The 24439-nt window shown below is 52.9% G+C and overlaps 9 protein-coding genes across 9 annotated transcripts, besides 13 other annotated features; 1 reads left to right on the plus strand and 8 right to left on the minus strand.

Annotated features, from left to right (window-relative positions):
- Positions 1 to 29: a microsatellite.
- Positions 30 to 65: 36 nt separating this feature from the next.
- Positions 66 to 120: a microsatellite.
- A 241-nt stretch (positions 121 to 361) lies between these two features.
- Positions 362 to 1306, minus strand: TraAM80_07156 (uncharacterized protein; the record flags this gene model as incomplete). Its single annotated transcript, XM_029383963.1, has 1 exon — positions 362 to 1306. The coding sequence occupies one exon, from the start codon at positions 1304 to 1306 to the stop codon at positions 362 to 364; it is 945 nt and encodes a 314-aa protein (XP_029236188.1).
- A 168-nt stretch (positions 1307 to 1474) lies between these two features.
- Positions 1475 to 1501: a microsatellite.
- A 496-nt stretch (positions 1502 to 1997) lies between these two features.
- TraAM80_07157 (uncharacterized protein) lies at positions 1998 to 2315 on the plus strand (the record flags this gene model as incomplete). The annotated part of the gene is made up of 1 exon (XM_029383964.1): positions 1998 to 2315. One exon carries the CDS (start codon positions 1998 to 2000, stop codon positions 2313 to 2315), a length of 318 nt encoding a protein of 105 aa, XP_029236189.1.
- A 162-nt stretch (positions 2316 to 2477) lies between these two features.
- Positions 2478 to 2519: a sequence feature (GA-rich).
- Positions 2520 to 2587: 68 nt separating this feature from the next.
- Positions 2588 to 2606: a microsatellite.
- Positions 2606 to 2630: a microsatellite.
- Positions 2631 to 2814: 184 nt separating this feature from the next.
- TraAM80_07158 (putative coatomer delta subunit) lies at positions 2815 to 4428 on the minus strand (the record flags this gene model as incomplete). Its single annotated transcript, XM_029383965.1, has 1 exon — positions 2815 to 4428. One exon carries the CDS (start codon positions 4426 to 4428, stop codon positions 2815 to 2817), a length of 1614 nt encoding a protein of 537 aa, XP_029236190.1.
- Positions 4429 to 5085: 657 nt separating this feature from the next.
- Positions 5086 to 5143: a microsatellite.
- Positions 5144 to 5200: 57 nt separating this feature from the next.
- Positions 5201 to 8374, minus strand: TraAM80_07159 (uncharacterized protein; the record flags this gene model as incomplete). The annotated part of the gene is made up of 1 exon (XM_029383966.1): positions 5201 to 8374. One exon carries the CDS (start codon positions 8372 to 8374, stop codon positions 5201 to 5203), a length of 3174 nt encoding a protein of 1057 aa, XP_029236191.1.
- Positions 8375 to 8616: 242 nt separating this feature from the next.
- Positions 8617 to 8656: a microsatellite.
- Positions 8657 to 8830: 174 nt separating this feature from the next.
- TraAM80_07160 (cyclophilin) lies at positions 8831 to 9826 on the minus strand (the record flags this gene model as incomplete). Its single annotated transcript, XM_029383967.1, has 1 exon — positions 8831 to 9826. One exon carries the CDS (start codon positions 9824 to 9826, stop codon positions 8831 to 8833), a length of 996 nt encoding a protein of 331 aa, XP_029236192.1.
- A 54-nt stretch (positions 9827 to 9880) lies between these two features.
- Positions 9881 to 9903: a microsatellite.
- A 597-nt stretch (positions 9904 to 10500) lies between these two features.
- TraAM80_07161 (uncharacterized protein) lies at positions 10501 to 13581 on the minus strand (the record flags this gene model as incomplete). The annotated part of the gene is made up of 1 exon (XM_029383968.1): positions 10501 to 13581. One exon carries the CDS (start codon positions 13579 to 13581, stop codon positions 10501 to 10503), a length of 3081 nt encoding a protein of 1026 aa, XP_029236193.1.
- A 126-nt stretch (positions 13582 to 13707) lies between these two features.
- Positions 13708 to 13733: a microsatellite.
- A 421-nt stretch (positions 13734 to 14154) lies between these two features.
- Positions 14155 to 14200: a microsatellite.
- Positions 14201 to 14380: 180 nt separating this feature from the next.
- On the minus strand, positions 14381 to 18025 carry TraAM80_07162 (cullin; the record flags this gene model as incomplete). The annotated part of the gene is made up of 1 exon (XM_029383969.1): positions 14381 to 18025. The coding sequence occupies one exon, from the start codon at positions 18023 to 18025 to the stop codon at positions 14381 to 14383; it is 3645 nt and encodes a 1214-aa protein (XP_029236194.1).
- Positions 18026 to 18205: 180 nt separating this feature from the next.
- Positions 18206 to 18236: a microsatellite.
- A 566-nt stretch (positions 18237 to 18802) lies between these two features.
- On the minus strand, positions 18803 to 20014 carry TraAM80_07163 (uncharacterized protein; the record flags this gene model as incomplete). Its single annotated transcript, XM_029383970.1, has 1 exon — positions 18803 to 20014. The coding sequence occupies one exon, from the start codon at positions 20012 to 20014 to the stop codon at positions 18803 to 18805; it is 1212 nt and encodes a 403-aa protein (XP_029236195.1).
- A 10-nt stretch (positions 20015 to 20024) lies between these two features.
- On the minus strand, positions 20025 to 24173 carry TraAM80_07164 (uncharacterized protein; the record flags this gene model as incomplete). Its single annotated transcript, XM_029383971.1, has 1 exon — positions 20025 to 24173. The coding sequence occupies one exon, from the start codon at positions 24171 to 24173 to the stop codon at positions 20025 to 20027; it is 4149 nt and encodes a 1382-aa protein (XP_029236196.1).
- A 208-nt stretch (positions 24174 to 24381) lies between these two features.
- Positions 24382 to 24412: a microsatellite.
- The last annotated feature ends 27 nt before the right edge of the window (positions 24413 to 24439 follow it).

Below are 24439 nucleotides of genomic sequence, written 5' to 3' on the forward strand. Positions count from 1 at the left end.
GAGAGAGAGAGAGAGAGAGAGAGAGAGAGGGAGGGGGGGAGTGGGAGGATTAATTTTCCAACAGAAATAACAACAATTATAAAATGTATTTAAAATCTGTAAAACAAATAATAATAATAACGACACACAACTAACCCAGCCGCCACTTCCTCCTCTCTCAATGTATCCACATAATCAGGTCAATGACAACAGCCCAAAGGAAAGGAAATTAAAAGAAAAACTATGCACATGTATGTTATCTGTGTACGTCTGGGTGAATGGATGCAATGCTGCTGCATGCATGGCCTTCTGTAGAGGCATCATCCTTTGGGTAGGGCATGCAGGGAAAAATTCAAGCATGTGCGCCCTGCCACCGTTACTGCTACTGCAGGGTTGTCCAATGAAGGTCACGGTGGTGGTGGTGGAGCTCATTAATCCCATCGTCGTAGTTATGGCTGTCTTCCACAGTGAGGTGGCGGAGATGCTCACACAACACACCTGCACGCTGGCATAACTGCACCGCCACCTCCTCGCCCGTGTGTCCACGGTTTTTGCCACCAGCGTGTAATTGTACCAAATTCTGCACCAGAACGGGCCGCAGATGACTGTTCTCAAGTACCTCTGAAAAGTGTTTTAAGCCAAGTTCCAGAAAACGTAACACACGAGCGAGTGACGCACATTCCTCGGTCACAGAAGTGAAAGAAAGCAAGCCCAGCAGCGACAGTAATGACGATGAGGGCGGCTGCGGTAAACACATGCAAGAAATAGACCCATCAGGCGGCTCCGTCTGAGCAGCTCCAGGTGTGAGTCTCACAAACTCCTGCAACAACTCTGTCAAGTGTGGGAGAAGAAGATAAAAAGAGTCTGCTGTAAGAGTATGAAACTGCACAGGGTTGTCTGGTGTCGCGCATCCCTCATCCAACAGACGCGCTCGTATAAATGACCTATACGCCCGCTTTGCCTCATGCAACTGATGATGCTGCTGCCACGCTGGATTGCCTGACCCCAGAGAGTAAGACTCATCATGGTTATTCCTGTCATCATCTTCTTCCCCTTCCTCTTCTTCCTTCCTCCTCGGTGCTGCTGCATTGCGGCAGGGCCTGATGCTACCGTACGCCTCCAGCACAAGAAGATCATGCAGGGAGAGACCATGGTGAGCGTGGCGCGTAGCCCGTTCCCGAAGAACCGCAAACCCCTCCGTGATGCGCTGCATTAGGACACGCTGTCCTTTCAGCCGTTCTTCTATAGCCACCTGCTGCTGAAGAAGCTGCAGGAGTTGTTCATGCATCGAGGATGACTGCTTTGCTGCACCACTTCGAGAAACCATCTTATCAACCAATAACTCCTCTGTCACTCCTCATCGACTGTTATCGTCTTCCACGTTAGATGAGGGGAGGTGAGAAGGGGTACAAAACAAACTAAGAGAATGACGCACGTCGGACTCAGGTGCACCTTCCCCTATTAGAAGGAATGGCCTATTACTACAAAACAATGGGAGGGAGAGAGAGACAGAGAGAAGAGACAAAAAGTAGTGTGTCTCGCATTAGGTACATGCACGGCACGAAGTGCAATAAGACGGGGGTGTGGCGGACGCATTGCAGCGCCGCATTGCCCACGTAGAGAGGGAAGGGAGCAGTGAAACGGTAAAGCTCTTTTTAGTGGTGTTTATTTTAAAATGAGACCCAGTCATCATCCTCCTCTCCCTGCCTTCTCTCACGTCACTGCCTGCCTCACCCACCACATGGGAAATTCATTAGCGAAGGAAAAGTGGGGCGTGTGCGCGTGGGTGCGTAAACATTAACACGAGTACGCAGCAGGCAACAATGAGCTGAAGGCGGAAAAAGAAAGAAAAGGCGAGGGAAAAATAAAATAAAATCACACGTACGGGTGGGTGGGGGTCCGTTACCATTGTCATCTGTATCCTTGTCTCGTCGTCGTCACTGCCAGCACCATCGCACACCACACGTCAGTCCTCTCCCGCAGGGGGCGCCCGTGCGAGAAGGAAGGAAAAGAAAGAAATGAGAAAGCGCACGCAGCCAGCCGTAGTCAGAGCAGGCTGCACGCACACCTGTGCCTCTCTCCATCCTGACAATTGCACTCTAAAAGTGAAGCTTGGTGCGGCGCCAGTGACGGCGCTTCTCGTTCCACTTGATGCGGTTGCCCGTGCGAAGGCGAATCCAGTACGGCACAGGCCTGTTCTGGTTCAGCTTCTTCGCATACTTCTTCTTGACTGCGAGTGGCTTGAAACGACCCATGGCGTAATGCTGTCTTTCGCGTCTCCTGAGTTGTGTCTCCCCGGTCCCTTTCCACCTTTTTGTTGTTGTTTTTGTGTGTGAGTATTGTGCGGCACAACGCAATGCACCCAGACAAGCAAAGAAGAAGGGGAGGAGAAAAAAGTATTCGATGCGTGCGTGCACGGAGGCCCAACAACACGGCCATCAGCCAAGACGTGTGACGCACGCAGAAATGCGTATATTATTTGCATGCATGCATGCAGTGGTGGTGGTGGTGGTGAGGAGGAGGAGGAGGAGGAGAATGAGTCCTACAAGAAGTTTTTTTTTTAAAGAAAAAAGATAAAAATTTCTAAAAGCAAAAAAAAAAGATACGAACACACACACACACACACAGAGAGAGAGAGAGAGGGAGAGAGACGAAGGGAACAGGAGAAGCAACAAAAACAATTCGAAACGCAGTTGCTTCTCCTTCTTTTTCATGAATGCAACCGCCGCACAACATCGGCAGCGTTCATTTTATTCCGTACTTCTCCTTCTTCCTCCTCTCCTTCCGTATTTTCCTCTCCCCCAACCGGTCGTCGCACATAATAATGGTTCCACTCTATCCCGCAACAGTGTACGATTCCGCGACGAGGCGTGACTCCTGACTGAAGTGCGCAGGGGCCCCGCTGTTAATTTGCACCACCTCAACCACCTGCACCTTTGCGACGATCGTGCTGGAGGTGAAGTTAACATTTACGGGGAAGAAAACTTCACTCCCCGCAGTCGCACCATCGCCATCATCTGCGAGTTCAATCTCCACATTGCCCGTGGAGTGATTATGGGCATCCACTGAAGGAATAGACCATAGAACGCACCCATTGGAGATGCTCCAGGTGCCCACGGAGACGGTTACCGCTTCAGCCTTGGCACCATGCAATGGGAAGGAGATGCGAACGTCGTGGAGGGCGTCAATGACGGTGTTGGTGTTCTCCAATTCATACTCCACTGTGATACTCCCCGCGCTTGGCCAGCACGATAGCATGATGGGCGGGCGCACAGCATCAGGATTAATGAGACGCCACCGCAGAATTGTTACCTGCTGTTGTACTGGTAACGGTTTGTTGTCACGCATGGAGAGTACATGGTCTTCGGCAAATATCTCCTTGTTCACCTTGGCGTGGGCACGAAACGAGAAATCGCTGCTCATGGGAGAAAGTATAAGCCGCACATTTGACAACTGCGGGTCGGAGACGAGCACGGATAACTCACCACGGATATCCACCGCACCGCCCTCCCCGTCACGATTCAGCTGGGCACTAATCTTTTCCTCCAGAACAATGTGTAGACCCTCCACGCCTCCCGCACGCATCTCCTTCCTTGGATCCAAACCTCCCTCGCCACCTGTGGTTAACGCTGATGACTGTTGCGCCGAGGCAGCAGTGACATTGGTGGGCGATGACAGCCCCGCCTCCTTCAACACCCGCGACGTAATATCCGCCTTCCTTGCACGACCAAGAGTTAGCCCGCCGGCCCGCTTCGGTGCCGGTGCTGCTGCTGAAGTGGATGCAGTAGATATTGACGAGATTCCTCCAAATGCATGTGACAAGATAGCAGGCTCACCACCACCGCTGACTACCACAGGTGCACTCGTATTGCCAAAGCCATCGTAGCTCGGATCGGCTGAGCTGATGCCGCTGTACGGATTCATCCCCTTCCGTCGCTTTTCACGCAGCTCGTGTGCCTTGCGTGATGCATCCTTCTTCGCGCGCTCCATCTGCAGCCGCTTCTCCTCCCGCACCATGATCTCCTCATGCGAGTTCATTTCAAGATACGTCCGGATTTGTTCCAAGGTTGTGTTCTCCCGCTTGCCTCCAACAATGACTTCGTCAAGGGCAAAAAGGACACGAAACGCCTTTGCTTCTAGCGTTGCTTCAGTCACCGTGTCCACATACTCTGGAATGAGGCGGCCCATAAGATGGAGTGTCTCCAGATCCTCAACGATGTTGCTGTTTTTTGTTGTGATGAGGACAAGAAAGAGTTCCTCAAGCGGCTGGTACACGTACCGTACCACACCGGCATCAATGTAGGTCACCTGCTTGTTGATGGACGACTCCAAAAGCCGCGGGAATGCGGAGAGAAGGCCTTCAAGACGAATCCGCGAGATTTCATTAAAGCTCCGCGAAAGAACGATGCGGCCTCGTTTGGTTACCACGCCAGCGGCAATGACAGGCATGAGTAGGTAAAAATACAGAAATGAATTCCTTTTTGGCCCTTCAACCCGTCAAAATGCTCCGCTTGCCCCGTTACTCTGTCGATTCGTGGCCTTTTTCGTTGCTGTTGCCACCGTCCCCCGCCCCCTTGACAGTTCGAGTCGCTCTTAACGTTCACTCTCTATCCGTCACTCACGTGATTTTCTAGTCCAAGCAAAGTAAGGGATAAAAAGACAAAGAAAAAAAAAAGGCTGTTAGAGACAGTGATGGGGGCACATAAACACGCATAAAGAAACATGTCGACCTTCTCCTCCCACCACATTTATTTTGCCCCCCACCCCCACCCCAAGACAAAGTTAGCCGTACACTTCTCCTTCGCTGTTTGTTTGTCCGTCTGTATGTGCGTGTACAAGCACTTTCATATTTTTTTTAAAAAAAAAATAAGGGAAGGAGTGAAACGAAAAAGCAAGACAAAAAGACAAAAACAGACACGCAAAACCTTCCACAATCCCGCACATTTTTTGTTTTGTTTTTGCCTCTACTTGCTCCCGCTACTTATTCATTAACCTTCCCTCGTCTCCCACCGCCTAACCCCCCATCCACCGAACATATGCAGTCTACCACCATTCACGAAAACCTCTCAGTTCTGTTCTGTTGGGTCTTGTTGCACCCTCATCTCTTTTGTTTGTTCGTTTGTTTGTTCGTTTATTTGTTTTTTGTTTTTTTTATTTTGTGTTTACTTCCACGTGTCACACCTCAGTGCAATTTGGGGGGTGCCACCTCCCTGGAAAACTTCTAAAAAGCCACATCCGCATTATGCTGCAAGTTGAACTTGAAGTTCCAGTAGCGCTCGACGTGAAACACCGTATCTTCCATACTCCGTATCACTTGCTCCACGTCAATATGCATCAGCTGCTGGTGCTCGGGTTGGTAACGGGAATTGGCATTCGGGTTATGCGGCAGCAGCTCCGTCTTGGAGTCCCTCAGACGATTGCCAAACGATGTCGGTCCCTCACGTGCACCGGCAGCACCATCACCAGTAGCACCACCGCTAGCAGCATCATTTGTATTATTATCATCGGCATTCTTATGGTTGTCCCCGTTGCGGCTGCTTCTGCCAGTTGCGGCCCCATTGCCATCACCACCGCCTTCGCGGTTTCCTGGCAAAGGCGGCGTGGCAAGCTCCACTATCGTGCAGCTTTCCAAGACAGCATTCGTCGATGGTGGCGGCGCCACCGACATGTCATTTTTTTGCTCTCCGGTTTGTGTTGCAGCCGAGCCAGCCATTGTGCCGTACTGTGTTTGGACCGCCGCCTTGTGCCGGAGAAATCGCCGTGCGTTAGCGAGGGAATTCACCCAGTGGCGCGACACAGAGTGAACGCGCCCAAGGAGCAAAATACCAGCCGCCAAGGACACGGAGCAAAGTACAACACCACCCACGTGTTTGCGCATACTCATAAACAGCACTGCACCAATGCCGCCAAGGCAGTATAACCAGGTGGCCGCCCGAATAACTTGAGCGGAAGCAGTGAATACCGTACAGTCATCCAGTGGCTCAGTTTTCGGCCTGTAGCGGTCATATAACCTGCCCCTTTGCGTCACGTACCGCACGACAAAGTAGAGGCCCACAAACACAGCCAATAGTGGGACGGTCATGTGGAAAAGAAGCCCCATCGCGAGTATCGTAAGGTCAAAACTGTAACAGTACGGCCAGTCAAAATTGTCTGCCCTGAAAAGTCTGTCGTAGACACGCTGGACACTCACAGTTTTGCGTCGCAGTAGAGCCGCAATAAGCCGTATGGGGTCGATAAATTGCATCCACGTGGAAAGGCAGGTTGCTGTGATGACTTTGGCGTACCAGTAGCCACCATTTGGGCTGACGATGGCGACAAAAAAACTAATAACTGCCTCACTTGACGGATCGGCAATTAGGTCTGCAAGCTGAGACATACCACCTTGTAGCGCCGCCTGAAAAATAACCCCCGTGAGTACCATAAAGAGGTACTGCAGATACAGCTCGCCACCGTGAAGTTCACCCCGGTTCACAACCCCCATGGCAATCACAAAGCCACGAATAACATACGGAAGTACCAAATTAAAAATCCCCAACATCAGAACCGGGAGAAACGCCGCAATGACGCCCCGAACGCCTTCAGGTGTTTTCATGTAATAGTTCAACACCGATTTACCGATGCCAGGAATATACGCAAGATTGTTGAGGGAGCTGACAAACCCGACGGGTATAGCCCAAAAAAAGAGAAGCACGGTGAAGGCCATGATGACCGCAACCGTTCGCAGCCAACCCATGTATCGATCTGTCGTGAGGTTAAAATGAATGATGTCATCTGGGGGTCCTGCGATGGTGGCTCGTGTCCCCGATACACCTCCACGACGCAACTCAAAGAGGTTCACAAACTCATACGCTGCAAGCGCATCCGAAAAAATAATAAAGGCAGACCCTTTTTTAGCTTCAACAGCAGCGTCATCAATAAATTGATTTAGCCGTGTGGCCTCTGCAATAAATGCTTTCTTTCTAAACTCTACCTTGGGAATTTTGCTACAACACGAAGGGCACGGTGCGCGCATCATGAGAGCTTCCTCCATTCCAGCCTCCTCCTGAGACAAATCTGAGAGTCGTTCTTGTTGTTTCCTTAAATATAGCTTTTGGTCAGCAATCGCCTCCTGCAGCTCCTCCATGGCAGACTCTGTCTTCTCCATGGTACGATACATACCCGACGGCGGCTCACGGGGAAAAAGCAGCTGCTGCACGCTGCATTCCTTCGTAAAGATGGCATCCTTACGCGTGGTCTTGTAGTAACTGAAACCAAGAATAGAAAAGAGGCAACTAAAGCCTGTAAAATCGCACTGGTAATGCGCCTCGTCCTCCTCCTCCTCCTCCTCCTCATTGCAGGGCCGATCCCCCTTCACAACCTGGCCGCTGCTCCCTCCCCTCAGTCTAAAGTAAGCCCCAGCCTGAAGGAACGCTTGACGGAAGCTCGCATCGGACATCATATCCTGATTTAAGCCTCGCACAACCGCCACACGATGACCAAGTGCGTGTTCCATCTGGAGTCGCATTACGTACGTGATGTAGGCATCGACGCGCCGAAGAAAAAACAGGACAGCCACAACATACACGGCTGAAAAACATATGTCCAAAAACCCCACAACCCAAAGACGCCAGCTCTGTGGCCAGATATTTTGCACTGAGAGGTCATAAAGGCCCGGAAGTCTGACCGGGTAGCAATCCGTCCCTACGTAGCGACAAAACGGGGCCTTGGCGCTACAGGCCGTCTCATTATACAGCAGACGACAATGGTGAATATCACGCCGCGCCATGTAGCTTTCTATGTAGTCATCTGTCCCAGAGAGCACGCAGATCCACATGTTGAAAATTCCACTGACAATAAATACGGTCGCAAACAACTTTAGGAAGGCAAGGTAGAGAGCAACCTGCGGATCAAAGGGCACTCGTGTCCTTTTTTCTGCTGCAGAAATGGAACAGGCTGGTTTTGACGCAGTGCCGCCTTCATTATGTTGAAGAAAAGAAGAAATGGCTGTCGCATCTGGCTGAATGACACTCTCCAGATGCGCCACCTCCTCCTCGACGCTCAGCCAGTCACGCAAGTGAGGAAGGGAAAAGAGCGAGCAACGGTACGGCAAGACACAACCCACACGGCGTTGAGAAAGCAAGGGAGAAGTGGTGGAAAACGCTGCAGTCGATGTGTTGGCGGTGCCGACGACGGGTGATGCTTCCCCTGATGACTTTTTTGGCGATGCCGCGCCTGACCCCTGGGTCACAGTTGTGGTGTGGTTGGTGCAGTAGAGGCGCCGTAGCCAAAGGGATGGTGTGGCAAGGAGGAAAAGACTAAAACCTCCAAACGCGGCAAGTGCGACGCCATTGAAGACGAGCGCAAACCACAAACCCTGGTCATCCCAGGTGGCTTGGGGGTCAAGCGAGTGATTCATTCTCGGGTGTTTTCGTTATAATGTCTTTATGCCTCTAGCCTCAAGGAGACACACCTGATGCTGCACGTGACACATAAACAAAAGAAACAGAAGGTAAATTGGGAGATGAGAATTACTGGTGTCATGTCACTCAAAGCATCAGCACATACTTTTCCCTCCATTACACACAACTCGATGAGTATGTGTACGACTCAGGGGGGCCTCACAATACACGTGCTCATTCCATCACACGACAGACACAGACACACACACGCACACGCACACGCACACGCACACGCACACTCTCTCTTTTCTTCCTTTCTTCAATGTGGTGAGAAAGGCCTAAAAATGAAAAATCTTCATCGCACATTTACATGCACCCCACAATGACAATAAATTCACATGCATATTACATAGCTTCTCAAGCAAAATTTTCGTTTGCGACGATCGTGCTGTAGATTACACTCAGGATTAACGTCAATCCCCATTGAAGCTGATGTGGGTGACATTTTTATCATTGTTCATCGTCGGCGTTTGCTTGACTGTTTCCATCACAGTGGTTTCCTCTTCTTCCTCCTCCCCATTTTCCTTCTTGCTCTCGGCTAGTGCGGCAGCGTTGACGGCGCTAGCAGCCATAACTTCAGCGTCCTCATTCCCTACCTCTGTATGGTCCTCGTCTACGCCTGTCTCGTGTGAATTTTGCTCCTCTCTCCAGGTGCTAACGGTGCCCAGTGTCGCCGGCAGCGGGCCCACGCCACAGTCAACGACAACTACAAATCGCGAGGGGTAGCCGTTGATGTCGCCGTGGGGCGCCACCTCACTCATAAACTCGTCGAGGCCACGCGTAACCCGACCAAAGCAGACATGACGGCCACTAAGCGCCTTTTCATCCACGTCGGAGGTGGTGATGAAGAACTGCGAGCCGTTACTGTTGGGCCCATTATTGGCCATAAGAAGAAGACCAATTTCATTAAGGCGACGTCGTTTGTTTTCGTCCAAAAACCAGCCACGGCCAAAGCTGGAGAAGTAATTCGAACCTCTGTCAACACGCATTGTCAAGTCTCCGCCCTGTGCGCAGAAGGTGGGAATAATCTTGTGAAAGTACGTCCCGCGATAACATGGCGTGAGGCCCTGGTACAAGTACGTCTGCCCTTGACGACTTGTGGACTGTCCTGCGCACAAGTGACGAAAATTCGCACACGTTTTGGGCGACTCATCATCAAACAACTCAAACTCGATGCGGATGATGATTTCCGGTTCACCGGAACCCTTGGTCGACGCCAAAATGTCCTGGCGCCGCTGGAGCATCGAGCCTGAGAGGGATGGAACCTTCGGAAAGCCGCCAAAGCAGGCAAGCTCCATCCAACACGATGTGCGTTCTAGGGGGCGTGAATGACTAGCATAGTGTGTCCCGGATACAGTAGAGCCTTGTGTGAGTGTGCATCCAAGGCGGCTGGTTGCTGTAAGGTTCATGTGCTCAGTCTATCTATGTGCAAAGATACGCGCAGATGTATGCGTCAACTTGGCCTCTCTCTCTCTCTCTCTCTCTCAGGCACGCAGACCAATTCCCGGTTTTTGTTGTTGTTGCTGTTTTCTACACACAGCAAGACTCTTACAATGTACCTCCACGTCATGTAAAATGGGCGGAAAAAAAAACTCAGATAGATGGCAAGGAGCAAAAATAACTGTGAGACAAAAACTAATATATATATATATGGGGCAAAGTTTCATGAATTCAACGAATGCCAGCAGCTCGTTCCTTCAGATGATCCCTCTCACCCGGTCCCCCTGCCCCAAACGCCTTATCGTTCTGTGAGAGATGCGTAGCACAGAGATATGATGTGAATGAGGTCCCCTCCATCCAAAAAATGAGAAGAAAAAATAAATAAAAGGGGCAAAACCACGTCACTACTCCAGAACCGACGCAAATAAAATTCACATGCTTCGTCCTTCTTCTCCTTCGCTTGTTTTTTTTTATTGACTTTTTCTTTTCCTTCCACTTCACTCCGCTTTCTACGCCAATTTACCTTTCTTCCTCCACTGGCTCACCCGCTCACGCCGTGTAGGAAATAAAGGGAGCATAGTCTCATCGACGGAGGCACTGCCCATACGCACTCAGTGACAACGGAACTCCTCGTGTACGTTTGTCAAAAAGGCGAGTTGGGGCTGGGTTGAAAACGCCGTTTTGGAGGCGTGTAATGCCGTCCACTAGTAATAAACTGCATCATGATCCTGTGAATATATGGCCGGGGCGCTGTGGGGCTCTTGGGCGTCATCTTATCTAGCTGTGAACTGTCCCTAGCGATGCCGTTACCGTCATCATTCGCGGTGATCGCTTCACCACCACCTGGATGGCTTAGCTTTGACGTGGTAAATGGCTGTGGTGTTGGAGGTGGCTGTTTGCGGCGCGGGAGTCCTACTCGGTAGTTGGAGAGCACGTCTTGACCCACGCTGCGGAGTAGTTCCACAGCATGGAGATAGCACATCCTCTCTGCATCCTTCTTCTTGAGCGAGATACCAACAGCCAATAAACGCTCCGTAGGCTTCTTCACGCTGTCCTCCGCGTCCTCAACATTGTGCGACTGTGTGATGGCCGCAACACAATCACCATGGTTATCGCTATTATTATCACTGGTGTCATTGCTCGTGACGGCAGCAGCAAAAGATGATGTGATGTCATCTCCTTGAGCCCTCTCAGCCCCTTCTGAGGCATCCACGGTGGCGTTGTTGGATTTCTTCTTCTTTCGCTTTGCATTTGTCGCCTCTTCAGGGGCGGAACGACCCTTCTTGGGTAGCACAAGCGGCAGATACGCGATGTTGTGAACACTCACTTGTCTACCGTAACCAGTAATGTACACAGACGCATTCACGTTGCTGTTCTTGGGAAGATGGTGGCGCAGGTAGTTCTGCACGCACACCTTTGCCTCGTTACCTGCCTCAATGATGGCCTCATCGCTCAGTTTCTCGCCGTACACGTCAAAGTCTTCGGGGATACGAAGCTGTAAAATGCATAGTGTGTCACTAATGTGCGGCAGTGGACGTGGTTGGTTGCCCTCAACCATGTACCCGGGAAGGTACGGCGGTCGTGTCTTTATCTCCTGCGATGGAGCTTTGGATGCTGCCTCCGCCAACGATGGGGCCAGAATGGCGACAAGCCCGTTGCTTGACGACAGCTTCGTCATGTCTTCCATCGTTACCAGGCCCATGCGTCTTCTCTGCTCCAAAAAAGTATGCTGCCGCGAGGAGTTCGCAAAGAGCGGAATACCAAGTGCGCAGAGTGTATCCACCGCGTGCAAAGCGCAGAGATCCATAGCCTGCTCCATCGTCTTGCCCACCGCATTGCCGCCGCGAACACCAAATTCTTTAGGCACTGGCAGTAGTGTGCTGGCACGGAACTGCTCGCCCATACGTGTGATAACGAATAGATCAGGGTGTGGATTGCGGGCGACCTCACGCTGCCACGCCTCCAAAGCTTTCCGTGCCTCAGCAAGAAGGTCTGGATCAGGATTGGACTCAATGTAATCACCACAGTAATTATTTAACTCATTGTGTGCTGAAATGAGACGTTCCCCGAGACTACGCTGATAATTGTAGCGCCGCAGCATTTGCGGGTCAAGCCAGACCTCATCGCCACCCACCTGTTGCTTCAGCGGGAGCGGGAGCGCGTCATGCGGCCGCGGGTGCTGCATATCACCGGTGATTGGGTTCGGTGCCCATCGACCAAACCTTTCGACCATCGCCGCATGTCTCGCCTGACGCGCGTCATCTTGTGGAAACAAAGGGCGCGCAAGCGCGTCCAACAACAACTCCGCATGCATCGTGGCAAGGTGTTCCGCACACTCTTTTGTTTGTGCCTTCCCAAGGGCAACGATGCCATCATGAAGGCGCAGCTTTGCCACATACATTCTGGCGGAGTGACCAGGCACCGCCACGTGAGAAAGAGTGATGTGGTCCTTTAGTGACATGCCTTGATGCAGAAAGTGGTCCTTCAACCGCTCGTACGCCGCCGTCTCGTACACACACGGAAGTAACAGGGCATCCTGCGAGGGGGAACACCGTGTGGAGTTCGTATTCACCATCTGCCACATGCCACCCTCCGTTGGGTCAAAGGGAACGGTGTTGGCTGCTGCTGTTGCTCCGCCCATCGCCGTTGTTGTCGTTCCTCTTCCTGCCGCCGCATCTCCCCCATGGCTGCTCGACGCAGCAAAAAAATGCCACGGGTAGTGCACCGTGGCATGATACGGTGGCTCCCCACTAATGTCTGCCTGATCGGCATCTATGGCCGCCTTTGTGTCAGTTGCGGTGGTATCAATGGGATTTGTGGGAGCCGCAAGCGGTGACACGTGTTCCAGTGACTGCTTGGACGTGCAGCCACGACCTTTGCCCATCACACTCGTATCAGTGATGATCTCTGCCTCCGTGATGGTGGTGGAAAACACGGTTGAAGCTTCAACGGCGTCCGTCGCGGAGGCACCACTTCTCTCGGGTGCTGTCGCCAGCATACGCAGCGGTGGCGGGGCGATGGTGTTCTCTGGTTTAATTGGATCACCGGGCATCGGCGCGTAACGGCCTTGCCGCCGAACATTCTCCGCGTACTTCTGCTGCATCGACGGCAGTCGGAATAGCGGAACACCTAATGCATCACACACCCGCTCCGCATGCATCGCAGCCAGCAGCTCCGCGTCCTTCTCATCCTCCCCAACACCCTCCGCCACGTAGAAGTGGTGCGGTGGTGGGAGAAGTAATTTGCACCGTGCACGGTACACCGTCCGCCCTAACATCTGCTCTGCACTTACCTCAAACACGCCCGCAGAGCGATTCCCTGTGCGACGGACGTAGTTGAGTACACGGCTCTTCGCAAAGTTGTCAATGCTCGTGACATCCCAGTAGTGCTTCTGCTGCAATTGACTCCCTGCCACGTGTGTGGCACTCCAAGCGCTGCGCCAACTCGTCTCCTCATCGCGGCTGTGAGAGTTCACGTTACCGCTGCTCACACCACCACTAGTGTTGCCGCCACCACCGCCTGCATGGCCACAACAGTGTTCCTCCGCAGCGGGCAGAATCTCAATAGTTACCATCTCCGGCGCAATCGCCTCCCGTACGACAAAGCCGCAGTCGCCTGACGACATTGCATGGCCCCTTAGCGCCGTCTTACTCCGCCTCATAAGATACCTGCGCGCCGTCCACAGCAGGCGGTCTGCGCACACCAGGAGCCGTACCCGCTGCATCCGTCTGCCTCCGCACACAACACTCTCGACAAGAACTCCACACGTGAAGTGAGAGATATTTGCGGCGTGTGTGAGGGCCAGCGCAGCACACCGCCCCAGCAGCAACGAATCGCAAAGAGACGCCACAAAAAAAAAAAAAAAGAGAAGAAAAAGGCAAATTGGATGCAGCAGAGAATGAATGTATACCTATTCCATACGCTGCGAACTCCCCTTCTGCCCGTTTGCCTCTATCCCGCTTCCTCCACGGCAATTCCCAACGATGGCGGCGTTGAGGATAACAGCAGCAACGGCGGCAGCGGAAGCAAGAATAACGGTAGGGATGCAAATAATTAAAAAAAGGGGGTGGGGGGCTGGGGGGCGGCGGTACGCATCTACACACAAGAATTCATATACAAACCATTTGCTAGTCACTGACAACAATGGAGGAGCTGACGTCTTCCCGGCGTTGGAGTCTTCACACGCCTCGCACAGTTGCACAGAACGTCAAGAATGAGACCGCAGAAGAAAAAAAAAAAATACCACGCAAGCAGTGAACACGACATAAAATCAACTGTAATTTCTGGAAACCGGGGCAACACACACACGGACAGAGCAAAAAAACAAACAAACAAACAAACAAGCGTGAGCCGAGGCAACCACAGAAAACAAAAAAATAAAAAGGGGAAAAGGTATCGACTGTTCTGCCTGCTTTTCAACCTCTCATCCCGCCCTCCATCACATCAGTGAGAGTTTCTTTGGTTTGACTCTTGACTTTCCTTTGCCCCTCAAAACGGTAGTGCGTACCCCCCCCCCCCCCCACTCACGCAATGTACTCAAACACGGAGGCGTCGACCTCGCTTCGCCGCAGGAAGCCGCGACAGACAAGATCCTCCACCTGCATCTTTACGGATCGTGCACGAGGAACAAAATATTTTGCGAGCTGTTGAATCGTCAGGTCCAGAAGCTCGTAGTACCGCAGGGCACGCCGGCTCTTCATGACGCGCACAATGGCAGTATCCGTCTGAAGTCGCCGCGATACCTCAACTCCACCGGAGAGAGCAGTCTCTCTCCTTTCTGCATACGTGGGGTCAAACGTGGATCCCTTAGACCCATCGCCGCGCGTGGGACGTGCAACGGGGAGCTTGAACTTGCGCAGCCTGTGAGTGTAGTCGACGTTCAGTGTGAACTTGTCCTCTGGCAGCAGTCGCCCAGCCGCAGTAACGGCAGCCGGCGCCACATCCTCTGTGAAGGGAAGTAACGATGGTGGTGAGGGTGGGGCTGTTGGCCCTGCGCCGGCTTCAGCTGACGGGCCCACGCGTTTCAGAAGATTGTAGAGTTTGTGTTGTACGAGTGGGGCAAGGTAGATGTAAATGTCGCGTAACTCGACTCCCATCGCTGCGGAAATCTCTCGACCAGAAAGCAAACGCGGGCGCTTTGCAGTCGTTTGGTCCGCATTGGTCTCAGGACCGACCGCCGCAATACTTCCGCCGGCGTTGCATGCGTCACTTACCAAAAGAAGTATATGTGCCTGCAGAGTGTTGGCGATCACTTCCTTGCTGCCTTTGGGGAACACGGCGTGAAGCGTCGCGGATCCGAGTGTGTGAATCCAGTGCAGCATACGGGATGGATGTAGCCCAATGTAGTAATCCGTGAAAGCCTTCATGACGCGGGCAAGCGAATCACATGGGGTGAGGGACACCACGCGATAGGTCGGCCAGTGCACTGCGGTAAGGACCTGCACCCGCAGTTTTGCCGGTAATGCGAAGCAAACATTAAATCGTCCAAATTCCTCATTCATACTCGTATTCGCTTCATAATCTCGCAACATGGCCTCCAGCCTGTAGGTCAGTGCGCGTCCAAGGGCATGATGCAGCTTATGCATCAATGCATGTTCCCGATCCATATTTAGTTTCGCCCAAGGTAAAAGCAAAAGACGACGCGCCAAAAGTGATTTATAGTGCTCGAAAAAAACATCCTTATCGTCCAAGAGCGCGATGAGGTAGACAATGTGGTCTGTGGGGTCTGTGACGACGTCGTCGAGCTCCCGTCTGCATAGCTGATCACAGTACATGGCAAGGAACTGCGGCACAGCAATCTCCTTTGTTCCACGCATGGCAGTCAATTTATTCAGCACCCCCAGCGTTGTCTTCGCCACGTCATGGTAAAGAAGAAAGCTCGGCAACTCCCCTCTGGAAAGAGCAGAAACCCCGCCACGCATGACGCCTCCCACCACAAGCTTGCTCCATCGTTCTGGGTTTAGCACCTCACGCAGCGCGTCAGCCATCGCCAGCTGCATCGGTGGGTGCTCACCAAACTTCGTGCAAATGAGATCACTGTAATGCATCGACACATCCACAAGGTCGCTAATAAGCCCCATAGCCAAGCTCTGCTGCGTCACAGGCTTCACCTCCGATGGAACAATTTCCCCCGCTTCTGCCAGGCCCCTCTGTCTCAGAGGCAGGGCCGTCGTCCACTGAGACGTCTGCAGCCACGATGCGGGCCGCCGCAGTCTCGGCGGCGCCTCCTCCTCCTGGTGGTGTTGTTGCTGTTGTGTCAACGCCCCCAATTGTGACATGTAAGCAAGAAATAAGGCGGCAGTGTCCATGAACACCTTGCTCGCAAACTCGCTGGCCAGCAAGGTCCAGCACGCCTCGTCCTGCACGCTAAGAAAAGCTGTAACAAAGCCTTTTATGCGGTTTCCAAGCTCTTCTTGCGAGAATCGTTCCCACAGGTTTGTCGACGGCGCTAAGATGCACGTGGCCGGGGATCTTGCAACGTCCGCATCGGCGTCGCCAGCGTCACCCAACACTGTCACCCCCGTCGAAGCGGAGGAAGAAGAAGTGAGGTCCTTCAACATGTTGGCAGCGCCCTGCTTTGTGTGCCTGTCCCACGCATCCAAATGTGCACGGAAGCCAACTTCTTTCGCAAGAATAATCTGCCGATGGATCTCCACCAGAAGAACGTGATTAATTCGCTCCTGCAGAGCACTGAGGAACAGTGGTGCGTTCACGTCCCGCAGCAGCACACGCTCCACTGCAAGACAACGTTGTACCCACGGTATGTAGTCAATCCACCCTTCGGGCTGGCTAAGCTGCACCATACGCTGTTTTCGGTAGTGGATTTCGGCGGCCTCCACGTATTGCACACCAAAGTCTAAAAAGATGACAAAATGCAACGGTTGTACCACGTCGACAATGGAAACCCCCACGGAATACGCTGAACACGTCGCACCACCTTCGCGCCCACTAACACCACCAGTAGTAGTTGCCGCCGCAGCACCACCACCACCACCACCACCACTTCCCAGAACGTTGCCGCTATTTTGAAGGCCCTTCTTGCCACTGGGGTTTGTTATCAAGTGACTCGTTATCACTTCGACAGCTAATCGCTTTTTAAGCATCTCGCGCAGCATGTGGATGGCATTGAACGATTTTGTTGCCACTGCATCCCATCCCTTTGCTGAGGAGCCACCACCGTGACCTTCACTAACAACCCGCCGTTGCATTTGGTCGTGGTCACTATTGCTGCTTATCCCCAAACGAGGCTCTGGCGATTCACTCCGCTTACGAAGAACGTCACACCTCGGCGTCGTGGTCAGGCCTTGCCTGCGCTCCAGTTCGGCGGTGACGGCAGCAAACACGGTGCTCCCCTCGCCCCCGTTATGTACGTCGTTGCAAAGGCCCGAGGCATCCTCCTTGTGATGAGGCCGCGCCGTCTGCGCGGTTGCTTCAGACGAGGTTGAGAATGCCTTCACTGTGGTTAAAATCTCCACAATAGCCCAGAGGGTTTGTTGAACGTCACTGGCTTCCGACGACACCGCACTGCCATGAAGCTGCGCCGTCCGCGCGGCATCTGCCAACTCCAGCAACTCCGACACCAATACCTCCTTGATGGGTTCATACACCACGACGTAAAACATCTTTGCACACAACGCCGTCACCGGGTCAAGACGAAACTTCACAGTAAAGTACTGATCCAAGTAGCTGAAGCAGGAGAGAACGACGCGGCGGAATGCCATGAAGAGTCGGTACTGCTGCACGAACTGCTGGCACAAACAGGACAACGACGATGAGCCACAAGCGGCACCTCGTAGGAGAAACGGCCGCAAAACGTTAACTTCCAAGTCGTTCAGAAGGAAGAGCGACAAGTGTTGGTAAACCTCGCCAGACTTCTGTGGGTGGCCGCTGCACACAGAGTAAATCGCAGCATACCAATTCATGCGGTGTTTAACATCCCGCAGTCGGTCCATCATTTCAGCGCTCCCGGTGCGTATCGTATGGGCCGCCTGCACGAGGTAACTCTCCACACCGGGCCAGAGGTCATCCACTGAGGAACGATCCTGCAGCCACGAGAACGCGTCTGACTCGTGAATGCGAGAACAGTCAACACGTTTGTCATTGCTACAGTCACCGTCACTGTCCTCTCTATTGCCACTAATGCTAGTTTGAGCGAAGGAAAGCGACATTCACAGTTATGGAGAAATTCGTTTCTCCTAATGTCACCACGATCGATACACTTCAAGGACTTATTATTTATTTTCCTCCACTCCTTCTTATTGTTTTATTCTACGTGTTCGATCACCCACGTTGTGGGAAATATCGGTTAATAATGTGTCTGTGTATGTGTTTGCCTGTTATATATATACATAAATAAATAAATAAATATATAAATAAATATATATACGCACACATAGACCGTCAGAAGCGGGGTGTGTATACGAATGGCACTGGCGACTCTAGAGACATGTGGGGAGACTACAAGATCGGATGCCCTTCATTTACCTCGACAGAGAGGAGACAAGAATAAATGGCGAGGCAGAAATCTATCGATGACACCACCTCAAGGAGGAGAATGTTAACTGGCCCATTCAGTAAACCACCCACCACATGGCGCACGGGAGAAGCCACACGCCGCGGCTGACACATGCAAACACCCCCACGCTCCCACGCCGCTCACGGACATGCGGTCTTCACCTCCTCACAACACCTCCTTGTCTTTTGGGCTTCGCATTCACCCATCCCCCACAAAAATCTTCTTGTCCTAAATGCGTATGTCGGTATATGCCTCTGGGTGTTCTTGGAGACACCACGCAAAGCATTATCAATAACAAGCAAAACTAAAAAAAAAAAAACAACACACACACAGGAAACATCATTCCATTTTTCGCTTTTCCTGCATCGTGTTCCTCTGTAATATTCCACCCCAACAACCCCACCTCTCCCCCTCTCACCTGCTCTCACTCTTATGGCTTTGCCCCACGGCTCCCACTAGCGGGAGGTTTGGCCGGGCCCTGCCTCGTCGGGCCCTTCGCGGTGCCCGAACTACTTGACCCTTTCGGTTTATTAAGCTTCGACAGCAGGTCCGTCATGCTGCGTGAGCCGCCCTGGCGTGGAGAAAACGTCGTGCGGACACCACTGCCAGTATCCCTATCCGTTTTTTGTTGCTGCTGCTGTGTTTGCGTGCCTCGTTTCTGATCGTCTGCTCGGCCACCGCCAAGGGCCCTGGCGACGTCCCCAGCAATGGCTCCCTGAGACGATGGTGTTGCAGATGTCATGGCGGATGTGGCACCGTTGCCGCTTCTCTCACCACCACCACCACCACCACCAGCACCACCCCCATTTCCACCCATGGCCTGCTCCACGCTGCGGCCCTCCAAAACGTTCCGCCAGTACCGTTCACTGTTGCGTCTGAATTCCTCGATGGCAGCGGAGCGTTCGTTCTCCAACACACGTGCCAATCCACGTACACTATTCTGCGCCGTCTGTCGCAGCGAATGCACGTTCTCTGTGTAGTGTTTCAGCAGCTTCTGATAAAAAGCAAGCATCGGCATGGTGCGGTAAAAAAAGCGGTTGAAAGTTGCCACAACACCAGCACCATTATGTGCGTGAAGCAAAAATTGCATTGCCGGGTTGGCGGCGATCGCTTTGTAGTGTGCAGACTTTTTCAACGACCGGAAAAGGCCCTGGTCCGCGTCCGTCGACACGTAGACAACCTCCTCAGGACGGTGTGTAAAGTAGTTCAAGGACTTTGAGTTTGCGGCGATGAAGCCAGTGGCAGGGGCCCGCACTGGTCCAACCTGAATGTCATGCTGCCTAAATCGTTCTACCGTTTCAATGCGCTCTGCCCTGACATTATCAAAGACAAATGGGTCATCAAGCGGGTCTAAAAGTTTGAGTGAGGTGTACTGCCCAGCTTGTGGACCATTCGGGTCTCCCATGTCAAAGTACGAGATTCCAGAGTATACGTCCGCATGCTTGGTGACGTTACAAAGGAATGCGATGAATGCCTCAATTGCAAGTGTAATATTGGGTACATACTTGCCTTCACAATAGTCATCGTGGAGCTGCGCCACCTTATCATGATTGCCAGCAAAGACAGGAAGAAGTGCCGCAAAGAACTCCTGCCTCAAAACAGGGTTCCGTTTATTTTCCCGCGCAATGTATTGAATATCCATCACGAGCCCATCATCCTGCAGCGACAGCTCCTCGATGACGTGCACCATCATTTTGTCCTCGTTTTGCGAGTTCCTCGTACCGGAGCGCTTTTTGCCCCAGATGCCGAATTGCACTAGAAAGTGCGGCAGAACCTTTGCGATGCTGCTCATTACGCGATTGTGTCGCATTGCCCTTTCGATCCGCCACGCTTACAGACAAACCTGAACCCGGCCCGGCCCAGGACAAAATAAGCGAAACAGGCACAATAAAGTCATCCCCAACCGACTCCTGCTCCGGGCAGTTGGCGAGACCACGAGTTACAACGGCAATGCTCTCTGACGAGAGTCCCATACGCTCCAGCAAGCGCGCCAACTCTCGGCTCTTGACAAACGGAATGACGTTTCCACTCATCCGCACGGAACCGCGGTGTAGTTGGCTAGTTTTGTGGGCAAGGAGAGTCGGTGAGACACCTTTGCCGACTAACGCCGCGAGGCCAAGCTGGAACTCGCTCACCACGGAGTTTTCAAGGTGTGCGTTGTAGAGCGGATCGGTAAAATTAGCGTTGGAATTCTCAAGTTTAGCACGCTTCAGCAAGTGAAGAATAAAAGGTTCATCAACGTTGCCGTGGCTGGCTTGGCTGGCGGACTGCAACGCATACGCGGTGGGCTCCACATCCGCCCACATCGTCCCACTACGCTCTCCGTTGTTGCCAGACGGGGACAAGATGCCGTCCACGGTCTGCAGCGACAGCTTGGGCACGGAGGCTGGAATTCCCGCGTTGAACGTCGCAATCTCCTGTTCAAGGTATTTAGAAAGCACCTGCAGCAGCAGCAGGGAGGGAGGTCGTCCGCGCTCACGCCACTCGTGCAGCGAGAGCAGCAGCCGTCGCACATCGGCCTCTCCGTCAGCACATTGTTCCACAGCCCACTGATGCACATCCGTGTCCGCAAGCTTCTCGTTAAACAGGCGGACAAGCGCATCCTGGTAGCCCAATTCTCGCACCCTGTCATCCTCGGCATTGAGGGTATTGTAATGACTTGTGTCGTGTGAGGGGGAGTGCCCATGTGGCCCCAATCCGAATCCCTTGGCGTAATCCTCCGCGATTTCACGTATGCGTTCTCCAATACCATTCGTGGTACCAAAGGGTGGGATTTTGCCACTAAATGGGAGGGTTGAACTGTCTATCAGGCGCTGCTCCGTTGGATCCACCAACGCCTTCTGCTCCTTGTTATGCTGATCCCAGCCAAACTCCAGCGGCTCCCACCAACTCTCATTTAACTGCAACGATTTCGTTTTCGTGGGTGGTTTGATAAAGTTCCCTGGTCGTCTACCGCTGATGTCTCGCAGTGCCTGCTCAATCACACGCATTTCTGCATCCGTTACCGCCTCCACTTCACTCCAGCCATTCTCTAGTTCATTGCGATCCACCGTTGGGAGTCCCTGCGTGCGCTGATATTCCCATTTACCACCAAACGTCACAGCCCGTTCGCGGCGATCCGGGATAACTTCAAAGGCCTGCGGGTTATGAAAGAACTGCTTTGAGAGCAACCGATCCTTGTACTCCTTCGTCTCAAAGTCATCTACGGTGGTGTGTTGCGTGTATCCAAACCGTTTACGCTTTGCTGTGTAGCGTCCCTGGACGAGGGAGGCCCACTTCTCACGTTTAAAAGGTGCCTGCCGTAGTTCCTCCAGCCGCTCTTCCGCGAAATCGTTACGAAACGGCGTACGCCACGACGGAGGATGCTGTAACTCCTCCACACCCTGCTCTGTAAGGGTGTAGGCGTCCCGCACCTGCTCTGCCGTGCCAATCGGCTCGGCAACGCTGCGGTCCAGTTGACTGCCACCACCTCGCAGAAGACGCCATTGCACGAATAAGACACCATCGCGAACACCGACTATTTGTCCCAAGGACTCCTCACGTGCGGTGCGTTGCGGCTCCAATAGTGTCACACGTCCCTTCACATGCGATGCGGCGGCAGCGTAACGCACCGACGCCCACCGTGCACGTATGTCGACGCAATCCGTGCCAAGGAAGACAATCCCATGTTCCCGCTGCTGCGCAGAATCCACGTGCATGGCGCACAGCTGCCATTCCGAGTCACTACCTTCCTTGCTGACCCCCATCACAATGACCTCAAACTCGTTTCCCTTTGCTACCACAGCACTACTGGTCGTATTTGACTTCTTTTTGTCACTATTGTCCTTTGCACGAAGCAAAAGACGATCACCATGCTCAAAGCCGCCAAAGAGGTGGCACGCCTCACGTGTTGTGTCAAGGAGAAACTGTTTCCCATGCACTGGATCATTGTACGGTACGGCGCTAGGCGAGGGGTATGCATGCGTGACACACTGAAACACAGCACCTGACTGACTGACTCCAAAAGGTTTTAGCGACGCCACACGTGTATCAAAGCATTGATAACCGTCCTTGTCTGGAAAGATAATACTGGCGATGTGGGTACTCACAGCTGTATCAGAGGCTGTTTTCTGTGTGGCTGCAGCATCCAGCAGTTTAGTCTTGTCTGCGTGAAGCTGTCGCTCCAGCTTTGCCGCCTTTGCCGCGCGGCCAGCAATGACAGCCTCCAGATGCAACATCTCCCGCCACTCACTACCTGTGTATGCCTCTTTTGGAAGCCCTGTTGACAGGAACGACTTCTCAATCCCCTCCTTCACCTCACGCCAGTTGATAACGCGTTTTGTTCTGGGATCCAGCTTGTACGGCACTATTGCGGAGGTGTCAAGGCGCCACATGGCGGGTGGCACACGCACCGCTCCTTCTTCTTTTTGTTGTCGTCGGTATTTACTCATCTCCATATCAATGCGAAACTGCAGGGGTGAAAATGGCACCTTTTGCACCTCCCCTGTATACTTCGCCGCGTTACTCTCCAAGGCAAACCCATTTGTGAGAAGATGCGGATGCGGCGTTGTATCAAGCAGACGGTCGTACGACGCCTGCATCTCTGGCGTGATGTGTATGTATCCCATCAAAAACTCTTTGCTCCCCCGCAGCGCGTTAATAAAGTCAATTGCCTTCCCCCGATGCTTCGTTTGAACGTAGACATGCAACAAGGCCTCTGCCTGACGTTGGGTGTGCTGCGGGGCGCCAAAGAAAGGGTCTTCGGTTGCGCGGTGCCACAGCGCCTCCGCACGGCGGGCTACTACGGTGTACCACTCACGTCCCCACCGCTGATGCGGCGCCCACCGTCCACGGTGCTTGCGGAATGGCGTGTTCGCGTCACCCTCACCACAGTAACGCGTTGTGTTGTACGGCAGACTGCAGCGTGGGCAGAATCCCTCGTGCACGTAATTCGCCTCCATTTCAAGGAAGATGCCAAAGAGATCCTGCAACTCGCTCGGTCGAGCGGCGTTGAAGTGCTCAACTAGATAGGCGTCGCCAAAGTCAAAGCTACTCAAGGCATCGTGAAAGGCAACAAAGAACTCATGCACGTGCTGCGTATGACGTGACTTGAACTCACCAATGTCCCCCACCGCATCGTAATGGAGCTTAATGAGGTACTGCAGACGTGCAAACCACGCCTTGCAGTGCTCCAGGCTCTTAATATCGCGTATTTGCAGCAACTCATCCCCAAGCACCTCCGCCGTTAGTGGGCTGCGGGGATTAGAGAGCTGCGCCCCGTGGGCCCCAGCACGATAAAGCGTGTAACTCCACTCTGGCTCATAGTGCAGATTTGCTATCGCCGGGCGCGCTAGACCCTTAAACTGCTGGTTTGTCGACATTTCATAGTCGGAAATGTTATTGCTGCCGTCCGTGTTGTTTGCCTCAAACCCGTGCGGACGGCCGAGCAGCTGATGCAGTTCCCGCTGGCCGAAGACGTACCCTCTAAAGAAGCGATTGTTGGATGCGTCCGTGTCGGTCTCCCACAGATTCATGTGACGCGTGTACAGTGGAGTAATAAAAGGCAAACCACGACGCGACTTCCTGATGTTCTGCTCGTTACTGAAGACGCCATGCCGCTTCTCGTGTATGTAAAACGGCTGCCGCATCTCATCATGCTGCAGCTTCGTGGCGTACTTGAAGGAGAAACGCCGCTGCAGCGTGAGAGAGTAAAACACAGGCAGCTCCTCATTGACCCGACGGAGACATCGGCAGCAGCCACAGCCACCATCAGCACTCCTACCAACGCCAAAGCTGTGACCGCTAACAAGACGTCGCAACATTTTGTCCTAAATACTCCCAACGACACAACTTTTTTCGTGTGTTTTTGTGTGGGCGCATGCATGTGGTGGCAGTGCAGAGGGAGGGAAACCAGTGAAGGAGATAAAAAGAAAAGAATAAATGAGGTAACACGCACGCACACATGAGCATCGGTCCATCCACCAGCCCCACAGAAGATGCAACACGACAACATATATATATACGCAGGCGCTCTCTCTCTCTCTCTCTCTTCACCTCCTCTTTTACTCAGGCGCGCCTGTTCACTGTC

Source organism: Trypanosoma rangeli (assembly GCF_003719475.1).
Source record: "Trypanosoma rangeli strain AM80 chromosome Unknown Tra_15.4_contig_00287, whole genome shotgun sequence".
NCBI lineage: Eukaryota > Euglenozoa > Kinetoplastea > Trypanosomatida > Trypanosomatidae > Trypanosoma > Trypanosoma rangeli.